General features: G+C 46.8%; 1 protein-coding gene across 1 annotated transcript; it reads left to right on the top strand.

Annotated features, from left to right (window-relative positions):
* The first annotated feature begins 4087 nt into the window (after positions 1-4087).
* Positions 4088-6043, top strand: LOC136489909 (transcription factor PCF3-like). Its single transcript, XM_066486416.1, has one exon. It carries the CDS (start codon positions 4569-4571, stop codon positions 5763-5765), a length of 1197 nt encoding a protein of 398 aa, XP_066342513.1. The 5' UTR covers positions 4088-4568; the 3' UTR covers positions 5766-6043.
* Positions 6044-12071: the final 6028 nt, after the last annotated feature.

Here is a 12071-nt window from a genome sequence, read left to right as displayed (position 1 = left end):
GGCTGGGGTTTTGGTGTGTAGAAATGCGAAGGGGGAGGCCGCTATTTATAGGACAGAGCGGGGCGAGAAGGCGAACCGTCCGCATAGGTTCACATGCCCACTATGTCACATCACGTCACCTCCCTCCGAAGATTGGTGTGCACGCTATCTCTACCGTGCCCTCAAAGGACACACTAAATGATGGTTTGCCCGACCGATGGGCCAAGAACTGTCGTAGGTAAGGAGGGATACAGAGCTAAAAATGCTCCTATGGCCCATTTAGGCCCAGGAGTTTGAAGGTTGGCCCTCCAACGGATTCACAGCTGCTCTGGGGCACCCTTAGAGCGAGGGGTGGAAAGGGATGGGCCCACTAGCGTATAGTACTTGGGCGCATGAGCGCCGCGGGCATCTCGACCCACGTTCGAGTCTTGGTCGGTTCTCAGTCCATGGTTTTTCCTCAAAGAAAGGCAACGAGCCCTTGAGATCAGTCTAACGGGCCCAAGAATTATATGGATTGGCCACTGAGAATCTGGAGTCGGTCACCAGCTGACCCATGCTAGACCCCGGCGAATGGGAAGCTGGGGCCCCACTCAGACTAGCCTATTAAACAACTCACCGAGCAACATATTTCGTCCATCGAGGAAAAACATGGCACGGCTCAGCCCCTTCGTTTTATCGAAAAAACGCTTGAGGGATGATGATCACAAAGATGAGCCGACCCTCGACCGGACCCCTACTACGCATGGGGCTCGAGGGAAGTTGGACTCGCAAGGAGACCGAACGCGCGGTCATAGTATGATGGTAGACCGATCGGATCCTAGGGGACCAAAATCAAGAACAATCTTTTCGACCTCCCGAATCCTACAGTTACATGCCCCCAAGAAGACCGATCGTGACAAAAGGGAATCACCGTCCTACTAGGACATGTCGTAGGCTACAAAAAGAAGGCCAAGGCCCTTAGAGTCCTCCCGTCTGAAAAAGCCTCCAAAGGAGTATTCTACTCCTCCGTAGGCTCAGGAGCTACTGTCGGGTATTGATATTAGGGATACCCAAAGCAAGGAAGTTAGCGCTATGCTGACTTCCCTGGATGGCTCAAGATATGTTAAAAGGTCTCGTCCGACCCCAAGGCCGCGAGCTCCGTCTTGCCCCTTAGGTGCAGGCTCTGTCTCATCTGACCCTAAAGACGCGGGTTCCATCTCGTCCGACCCCTTGGGTGCGGGCTCTGTCTCGCCCGACCCCTTGGATACGGGCTTCGTCTCGCCCGACCCCTTGGGTACGGGCTCCGTCTCGCCCGACCCTGAGGACGTGATTTCTGTCTCGTCCGACGGGGACCCATACCGCCGCCAACCACTACAGGTCCAAGCATATGGGCCTAGGTCAAAACTCTGACACCAGGGAAGAGGCTGGCACGCCTCGATATAACCCGTGGCCATAACGGGCCATACCTGGGGATTCACATCAAGAACAGTGTTGGACGTGCCGGTGTTGTTCTGCCTAATCCTCGAACGTACGCTATTAGGCGCGTCAGTTCACCACGACGCCCGTCGGGACGGAGTGGAACGCCATGACCGGTAGATGACGTCTGCGCATGGCGCTTGTGATGAACAAGACCACGACATAGAACCGTCCCGGTTGATATCTATAGAATCAGCGGGACCCACATAAAGGAGAAGAAGGACCCGGCGACCCTAGAAGCCTTCTTCTCTCTCTCGTTCTTCTCCTTTTTCTTCTCAGTAACCCGCGCTTTCCCTTCGCCTATAAAAGGGGAAGCAGGGCGCCCCACGCTGGGAGAAGCGAAAACACAAGAGCAAAACACAAGAGCACGACATGAGCACACGCCGGAGCGGCAATCGAGCTCTCAGCACCCATTCACTGCTTCCACCGGAGACTTGAGATCCTTTCCCTCTCTCGCCTGTTTGTAACCCCTACTACAAACCAAGTGCCGGTAACACGAGCAGCAACGAACTGGACATAGGGACGTTCCGCCTGAACCAGTATAAACCCTTATGTCCTCCGAGCACACCATCCGAGCCAGACGCGTAAATACAAATTTACTTGTCGGTGGTCCGAAAACACCGACACAAATGTATAGAAAACAGTATGACTAGTTGCATGTGGCACAAAATAGAGATACTATGCAAATACGTTTCATAATTGACCGACGATATATGCTTATTTAGTATGGTAAGTATTGATACTTTTTTGTATAAACTCGGTCAAAGATATTAAGATGGTTTTGACTTGGTACTATTGACCTCATTTGCTTCGCTGAAAAAACAAGCCGAAACACTGTTCTGACTGATTTGTTGTGAGAGAAAAATACTGTTTCGGCTAAAAAAACAAGCTGAAAAGTACGGATTACAACAGAAGCGAACATGGCCATTATTTGTAGATTTGCATTATTTTTCAAACAGACGGAGAAGGCCAGAACTACAAAGATGACCGGCCAGGAGAATAGGTTAATGATTTATATAGCTAGGTTATGCTGAATAGAGTAGGGTAGAAAAAAAAAATTGACGTTGTTATTGCTAATCGTGTGCATTACAAGAGAGCAGAGGAAACTAGACCCCTCCCTCTGTTATAATAATACCTAACTTCCACTACAGTTAACTATTGTACTTGTACTGATGCGTTAGGTCTTAATTTATCTTATGGTATCACCAACAGAGAAGTTCTTGCTCACAGGTTGTTGGCATGTAAGATAAGTGACAAGAAGGACAGTGTGTGGGAGTAAGGGGTGCGTTTGTGGGGGGGCTTTCTAGCGTTTCTCAGGCGTGTCTCGGCTCAAAGGGAAAACGGGCCGCTCTGCCCTCTTTAGCTCCTCTTTAGGCTCATCATTCCAAGGCCCCACGAGTGAATGGCCTACCAGCAGGCATACTGCTAATTACCCTCCCTCCTGGAGGCCAAACCTCTATTTGATTCTATTTATTTATTTTTGCTTGGAAAACATAATTATTATTAGAGTGAATTAACCCTTTTTGCTCAAGAAAAAATATATTAGAGTGGACCCTTAATAAAAAAATGAAAACATGCATGCACAAACACTCTTATGACCACTCTAGCAAAAATACAAACCATTTTGGTCAAGCAGTTATCATGAACCTTGCATGCATGCTAGCTACTTATATAAATAGAGATGATTATTCGGTTGGAATTGTGGAATATATAAATATATAAATATAAATATATGTATGTGCGAAAGGGGAATGATATGAACATGAACAATGTATGTGGAAATTATTTCCTACTCCTATGGAGTAGTTACTCCCATGTGTATATCTCTATATTTAGGACGTATATGGCCCGACGAAATGTATGTAGATGAAGTATATCATCATACTAGACCATCTAGGGTACTATGTATGACAAATATGTATGTATACTTAGAGTATATGGTTATACTTATTTTATATGCTACTATTATAGTATTATATAATATATTAAAAAATATGTGCTCTTTTAAAAAAAATTCACATAGTAAAGATCTAGAGTATTTTAATATTAGTATGTCAACATACTTAAACTAATAAATATGAGTATGTACATATACGCAACGTGATTTATTGATTATGGGAGTAGGTACTCCCGGGAGTATATAAAATGCACCATATATATATATATATATATATATATATATATATATATATATATATACACACACATATTATGTGTGTGTGTGGGTGGGGGTGGGGGGGTGGGGGGGGGGGGGCGCAGCTCTCTCCAAGCGTACACACTTTGCTCTTCGGATAGATTCTCTCTCTCTCTTCTCTCTCAAGTTTGAAAGATCACCATGCACGCGTTCACACCACCAATGGATCCGGCATGCATCCGTGTGTGTGTGTGTGTGTGTGTGTGTGTGTGTGTGTGTGTGTGTGTGTGTGTGTGTGTGTGAACTCGACGAGTTGCCAATCTGAAATGGCAAGAAACGCTCCATCAGCTAGCTGTCCATTATTGATTAACCTCCATATTAACCTCATGGACCAGCAGATATATGCATGGCCGGATTGACAGATGATTCCATGGATCCATCACCCCTACACCAGAAAATCGATCTTAGAGAGAGAGAGAGGGGGGAGGAAGGAGGAAGGAGGAAGGAGGAAGGAGGAAGAAGCAACGAGGTTAGGGTAGGCCCCGGCCAGCAATGCGTTTTGCTTAGGAAAATTAGGGTGACCATCATCAGGCCGTGACATAATCAAGGAGAAACACCCAACCCCACCCCTCTTTCTCTCTCGTCAGTCATCACTATCCTCCGGCCCTCTGACCTGACCTCCCTTGCTCCCTGCTTCTCTCTCCACCACGTCCCCCCTCTTTCTCTCTCTCTCTCTTTCGCCTCCCAGCCCCACACCTCTGATCTCCACTCCCCACCCCCACACCACATCCGCGTCTGCCACGCACGTGCAACGGTGCACACACGCCGCCGCCGCGTCCTCCTCCGCCGCGTTCTCCTCGCCGACCCCAACGCTCGCCGCCGTCGCTTGTGCTACATGAAGGCGCACACCTCGCGGCCGGGAGAGCAAGCGTAGCTAGCTCCCTCGCTCCAAAGGTAGCTTTTTTCGCTCGAGGAAAGGAAGGGGAACGGACGAAGCATCATGGACGCGCCGTCAAGCAGCACGAGCACGAGCACCAACAGCAGCCGGAGCGCCTCCGAGCAGCAGCAACACCGCCACCACCACCAGGCGGCGGCGGCGCACCAGCCGCACCAGCCGTTCTACTATGCCGCTGCTGCCAACGCGGCCGGGATGGCGCCGTTCATGGGGTCGCTGGCCATCGCGCCCGCCGCAGCCGCGGCCGTTGCGGGGGAGGTGAAGCAGCTGCAGCAGTCGGCGCCGGCGGCAGCGTCTGCAGGTGCAGGATCGTCCGGCGGCGCTGCTTCCGCGGACAAGAAGAAGGCCGTGGTGCCCGCGGGGAGCAACAAGCGGCCCACCAAGGACCGGCACACCAAGGTGGAGGGCCGCGGGCGGCGGATACGGATGCCGGCGCTGTGCGCGGCGCGGGTGTTCCAGCTCACGCGGGAGCTGGGACACAAGACGGACGGCGAGACCATCGAGTGGCTGCTGCAGCAGGCGGAGCCCGCCATCGTGGCCGCCACGGGGACCGGGACCATCCCGGCCAACTTCTCCTCGCTCGCCGTCTCCCTCCGCTCCGGAGCCTCGCACCCGTCCTCCGCGTCCCGCGCCGCGGCCGCGGCCTTCCACCACCTCCCGCAGGCGCAGCACGAGGTCGCCGCCATGCTCGGCTGGAACCACCATCACCAGCAGCAGCAGCTTCTCCCACCGCCTCCGCACCACCACCACCACCAGCAGGCGCCGCAAGATCCCGGCGCCGGGGAGTTCATGAGGAAGCGCTACAGGGAGGGCGCCGACGACCTGTTCAAGGAGCCCGCCGCGCGCCAGCACCATCCCGACGAAGGCGGCGGCGGCGGCGGCGAGGGGGACGCCGAGGAGCACAAGGCCCGCGTGACGCCAGCCACCGCAATGTGGGCCGTGGCGCCAAACAGCGCCGGCGGCGGCGTCTTCTGGATGCAGCCCACGTGGGCGTTCGGAGGCGGCGCTGGTGGCGGGAGCACGGTGCAGGCGCCGCTCCAGTTCATGTCAACAAGCAGAAGCGGCAACAACTTCCCCTCTGGGAGCATGGACGCCAACATCGGCATGCTCGCCGCGCTCAACGCCAGCGGCGGCGGTGGCGTCCAGCAGCAGGACGAGGGGCCGCAGCCGCCGGAGATGGCCCAGCGCCACCGCGGCGCGAACGGCGGTGATGCCGGGCGTGGCGCCGCGAGCCCCCAGTAAGGATGGACATGGAATCGATCGATCGCAGATGGTGAGGTAGCAATGCAATGCAAGGTGTGCGCTGGTGGTGGTGGTGGATGGTGCAGGCGGCATTTGGCGGCGATTAGGTCAGAGTTAGTGACTTGATTAGGTGATTGCTACTGCTCTTGTGATGAGTTGATCCTCCATTGGTTGCTTCTTAGTTTATTCTTCAAGGATTATTTTAGTTTGCTCGTTGGATTAATCTATGATTGTGCTGATGGGAGTGATGATTAGCCGCTGTGGGTCGTCCGATTAAATCACAAAAGGATCAGACTGTTAATTGTTGTTAATTATATGCTATGGCGTGCCACTGCCACCAAGAAGATTGCTGAGAGATTTGCACAGTCATTGCTGCTTTTTGCTATCTACATGTTGATTGATCTAGGGCTTTAGGCCTTTTATTTGCAACAACTACAACTTAACCCTAACTAATTGAAACAAGGGGATAATCCTGGTTATTAGACTAGCTAGCTCTTGCATTACACTTTCACACATCTGAGGTTATATATAATAATAAGTCACATTTTAAATGATCCAAGTCGTCCTTAATAGATAATACCATTAATTGTTAAGGGATGATTTTAACAAAAGATTGGCTTTGTAGGCAAGGTAATTTGACTGCATGCAGTATATATGATCCATGTTTCCCTCCTTTTTTTTTGATTAAAAACTTTAGATTAATAAAACTTTAGAAGTTCAGTTGAAAGTATTGGGCTTGCACTAAAACTTGCATTGAAGATTGGACCTTCTAGCACAACTTCAATCTTTCAGCTGCTAATAAGATGGTAATAAAAATAGAAAATTTTGGCTAGAACTGTATTAAGTTTCCACCTGAGAATCTAGAATAGAGCTTACACAAAAGTGACACCCGTCTTTCCGGTAACAGTGTAGATGTTGGTGATATATATAGCATAGGTTTTGCGTTTGGGACAACTTATTGACTAGGCATATATTGAAACAGCAGGAGAGGGGTGTTGATCATCATCATTGATGTTTATTTGATCAGATAGCACTCATCATAGTGTACTGAGTTATTTATGTGCTTATTAATATGTTATTAAGCTATAACAATGACAGCTGACGCAGATGAGGTGTTAATCATGAGCACTTGCAGTACTTTAGACTAGTATATATCGCTCAAAGCGGTTAGTGTTTTAGTTATGCTACAATTTAATGGTGTCAATTCCTTGGGTAAGCTCACTTTTTTTTTTTTTTGCTTTATATAAACTGTATACAACGGGATTTATTTAAAGGAGGGGATTGTGCGCTAATTTAGTGACCAATGTTGCCATTGATTCGTTTTTGGGTTCAGCTTGAGTGCATGGAGGCGCCATGTTATATTGTTAAATTAAATGTTACTCCCTTTTTTTTCTAAATTATAAGACATTTGTCTTTTCTAGATACATTATTTTCTATGTTCTTAGTATGTTTAGATGCATAGTTAAAGCAATGTATTTTAGAAAAAAAAAACTAAAATATCTTATAATTTGGAATGGATAGAGTAATAAACTATATAAATCCACTTCACATGGGATGCTTTCAAAATTAAAAGGGTTGCGGACACGTGCGTAACGCGGTGGTGGCGCCTCCCGTCGTGACACACCCGCCCGTATTCGATTCCCAGTCCGGGATCGAACCGGGTGCTACACTGGGGATTTTCCCTAGAGGGAGCCGAGCGAGTGTAGTGTGTGCGCGAGTGTGCTTGGTAGACGCGTTCCGAGAAATCTCGGGAGTCTCATATGTACTTGAACGTACGGGCATGCAGTATAGATGTCAGTATTCCTGGCGGTGTTCAGGAAAGTAAAAGGGGTTTTGGCTTCGAGGCGAAAGTTTAACTCTATTATTATATATCCCCATGCTTCTATATATCCTAATCGATCTTTCTGTTAAAACAAACTTTTATATTCAAAGTTTCATATATTTTAGCTACAAGTATTGCACTTGTAATAGAAAATCTAGTACAAAATCAGCACAATTGAAATCTTCCAACTAGAAGAAATGAAATTTTTTTACTAGAACGCTTACACTTCCACGAGAATGTTGAATAATTGGCTTGGGCGACAAAAGTGACAGAAGTCTTTCCAGCAACAGTAGTGTCGGCGTTGCCATTTAGCGTAGGTTTTGTCCTTAGTAGAGCTTGGTTATTTATACATACTTTGTTGAAATGGAACGAGGGATTGAGGGATATATATATATATATATATATATATATATATATATATATATATATATATATATATATATATATATGGAAGTTGTGCTAATCATTACCATCACCTATAGGCTAGCTATATTTGCAATATGTATTTAATTTTGTCACACAGTGGTTGTAACAAGTAATGTTCCGATCCGCTAAAAAGCTAAAATAAATTAAGGTGCTAAAAACCATTTTAAACTATCCAACCTTTTCTGATAATGCCAAGGTTGAAGATTTGTGTGAAAAAAAAAGTGTACTTTTTTTTAAATACATGTTCTGTTGATCGAATGGTTGGGCTACTAGTTAGGGTGTTTCCATGGAATATTGGAACCCTGATGAAATTAAGATATATAGCCAAAACCTACCGTCAGAAGATTCGCTGCATTATTAATTCTTTACACATATGCTTTGGACTCTCGACCAGTGCTTCCAAGAGTGGTGTCATTGTTACTGCCAAGTTGAGTAGTAATGGTACGGTTGTGTGCGTACGTGCTTTTCTCACAGGTACGGAAACGATTTTTGATTCACTTCGAAATTTGGCTTTAGTCCCGGTATTTTTCGCACCCGGGACTAGAGAAACCTTTAGTCCCGGTTGGTAGCTCCAACCGGGACTAAAGGTTCCTACCTAATGGCTACTGCGGCAGGTTTTTGCTGCAGGGGATCTTTAGTCCCGGTTGGAGCTACCAACCGGGACTAAATGTTAACTTTTACTCCCGGTTGGTCCCTCCAACTAAGAGTAAAAGTCTACTCCCGGCTGGAGGCTCCGTTCGGGACTAGAAAGGGACCTTTAGTCACGGTTGCTGTCTCCAACAGTTTATGTTGAACGCGGGACTTCCAAAAATTTCCTTGGCAAAAATTTTACCGCCTCCAACAGTTTCTCTCTCCTCTTCTTCATCCTTATCTTCTCAACATCCTCACGCCAGGGCTGCATCTCATCCTCTCTTCAGTCTTCACTCTCTCTCTTCAATCTCCAATCCACCGGATCTCCTTTTCCAAGCTGTGCGCCATTGTGCGAGCCGAGCTGCGACGACGGCTGCACAACCGGCTTGCGGCGCACGCGGGCCTAGGAGCTGCGTCTCCAGCGAGTTCGTGGCGCAAGCTCTTGCGGCAGCGGCACTGTAGGTGTAGTGGATCTGGCTATTTCCGGCCAGGTGATGTGCGCTGTGGTCGCTCTCACGGAGTCCATGCATGCGGCGCTTGCGGCAAGTCAAGAAGACAAAGCCCCGTGGAGCCTTGAAGTCGTGCTTGGATAAGTGAGGTGAGTACACCAGTAAAATTCCCAATCTTGTTGGCCAAAACTTTAAAACTTTGTCAGAGTAATGTATTTTTTTCCTTTATATTCTTGTTGCGGTTGCATGAATGAATGAAACATTTAATGGGAAGAACAAGAAAGATTATTCATTTTTTATGGGGAGATTGATTAATTCTTTGCGCTAATCCTTCTATGCAGATTGGTCAATTCTTTGTGCGAGGGATGCATCAATGGATTCCGGCTGTAGCGATGAGCTCGCAACCCACAGTGTGTTTGCTAGTAGTTGTTCGCATGGCCAAAACGAATCATCAATTGAAAATAGAAACAAAAAAAGAAAAAAAAACCTTTAGTCCCGGTTGGTAATACCAACCGGGACTAAAGGGGCGGCCCACGTGGCCAGGCCGGGAGGCCTCTTTAGCCCCGGTTGGTATTACCAACCGGGACTAAAGGTGGACCTTTAGTCCTGGGCGAGAAACCGGGACTAAAGGAGGGGCCCTTTAGTCCCGGATTCGTGCTCTCGGTTGAGAAACCGGGACTGAAGGGGTTTCCCAACCGGGAGTACAGCTTGTTTCTGTACTAGTGTCTTCTTTATATATAGAGCCTCTTTGGTAGGGCTTCTGCAGGGGTTTCAGCTCTGGCTCCTGCAGGAGCTGTGCCAAGCGCCTGTTTTGGAAAGGGCTCCGCATGGGGAGCCGGTCAAGAGCCGAAGCCATTTTTTGCCTGTGCAGGAGAAGCCTAAAAAACGAGCTTCGCGCGGCTCCTTGCTGTGGGTTCACGTCGTCTAGTGCGAAGGAGCCGTTTTGCCAAACATTTTCCAGAACGGCTTCAGCTTCTTCAGAGGAGCTGCTCCTTCAAAGAAGCCAGTGTCGGAGCCATTTTCAGAGGAGCCAGAGCCCTGCCAAACAGGCCCATAATTTGATTGATGGATCACCCGGTTTTAATTTGTTTGCATGTACGGAGTATATATATTACATATCCAATGTGATGGATTAATTGACACACCTTTGTCATATTCGTACTAGTTTATGCTTTGTCATGACAAAGCTTTAACCCAAACCAAACGCAATCTAATAGTTCTGAGGAGTGACACAAAGAACTTTGTTTTAATTAAGGAGTGATCATATGTACTTACTTGAGGTCGAGAGAGAGAGAGGTTAATTTGAGAGCAGAGAGAGAGAGAGGGAGAGAGAGAGAGGGGTTAATTTGAGAGCTTTATATATATTTAACACATACTATATATGTGCAAGTGCATAATGATAATTTGGTCACTAATGCGTGATGTCGCAATTAGGTATAGGAATCCGTACGCATGCTACAAGGACAACAAAAGAGGAAAAAACGAATAAAAATATAAATAAAGATGGACAAGGAGAGGGCACTATCATGGAGCCAAAAATTAACACAAAACGGAAACGTCATTATCTACTATGATTTGTTGGCAGACGATAGATATTTTATTAATCACGGCAGACGATATTTTAGTTTTTGGTCTGTTCCTGCCGTGTTGCGTGCCCATCGTGTCAGCTGCCCTAATCCATCCGCAGCGTAAATCTCAAAGCACATCCAATGGCGTGCGACTCTCGGCTCGGCTCCCATCTGCCTGTTCCTGTCGCCCACGACAGCACAATCGAAAACTACTGCTCAAGAAACATCATCAATCTTCCACAACTTTGATGCCTCCAATAATGGATGATAGTTCCTTTGCTAAGTTGTTAATATGGGGAGCCTGATTACAACTCCAGTGATAAGATCGTACTCCCTCCATCGACAAAAGAATGTAATTCTTGTTTTTCGATGAGTCTGGTGACTTACACTGGTAGAGAATCGAGCTTTACTCCCGGTGGGGAACCCCCTCTAGTCCCGGTTCCCCACCCGGGAGCAAGCATCCGGGACTAAAGGGGGGGTCCTTTAGTCCCGGGTCAGGAACCGGGACTAAAGGAGGACCTTTAGTCCCGGTGGGTAACACCAACCGGGACTAAAGGTGCCTCCTGACATGCCACGATGGCCGGCACCTTTAGTCCCGGTTGGTAATACGAACCGGGACTAAAGGTTTTTTTCTTTTTTCTTTTCTTTTCATTTTTTTGTTTTCTTTTCAAAATAGGTTTTCGAAGTCGTATTGTACGCTGCTAATTATACATTTATATGCGCATATAGTATGTTTCGGTTCAAGCACAATGAACGTATTAAATCACACAATTCAAGCATAGAAATATATATATATATATATATATATATATATATATATATATATATATGCATGCATCATATATATATTTACATGCATGCATGCATATGTGTATTTTACATTATATTATTTCATGTGCATATATTACAAAAGATTGCATTATAGTTGTTGTGACATAACAAGTTTCTTCTCATCCTCTAGCTTGGCTTCAATGGCAGTGTTGGGTCGAAGTAGAACTCGCCCTTGGAATCGATGACCTGCTCATTAAAAAATCCGGCTATAGACTCTTGAATTGCTTTGATTTGGTCTTGCCGTATGACCTTTTCCTCCAACCATCGAGTCTACAGGTTTGAATTAAAGGAAAATAAATTAATATATGTACATATATATATATATATAAAGACATAGTAACACAATCAATAATAATAATTAAATGAATATATAGTGTATTTTTAACGTACTTTGAGTCTCTCTGTAGGAGTTCTTTGGGAGAGCACCTTGATAAACTTGCAAACATAGTAACCACAGTAGTTGTTCCCCTGTTCCTGCCTCAGACACCACTTTACGAGAAAAAGATTTGTCATCCAATCTGGTGATCCGGTGAAAGCTATATGTTTAATTAATAAAGATGATGCGATTCAGGGGACTTAC

This window comes from Miscanthus floridulus, chromosome 10, assembly GCF_019320115.1.
Source record: "Miscanthus floridulus cultivar M001 chromosome 10, ASM1932011v1, whole genome shotgun sequence".
Lineage (NCBI taxonomy): Eukaryota > Viridiplantae > Streptophyta > Magnoliopsida > Poales > Poaceae > Miscanthus > Miscanthus floridulus.
Note: the sequence above shows the minus strand (reverse complement) of the source record. Positions and strands in the feature narration are given on the sequence as shown.

Excerpts from the sequence above, each read along its gene's own strand:
- LOC136489909 (XM_066486416.1), top strand. The coding sequence starts at position 4,569 with ATGGACGCGCCGTCAAGCAGCACGAGCACGAGCACCAACAGCAGCCGG.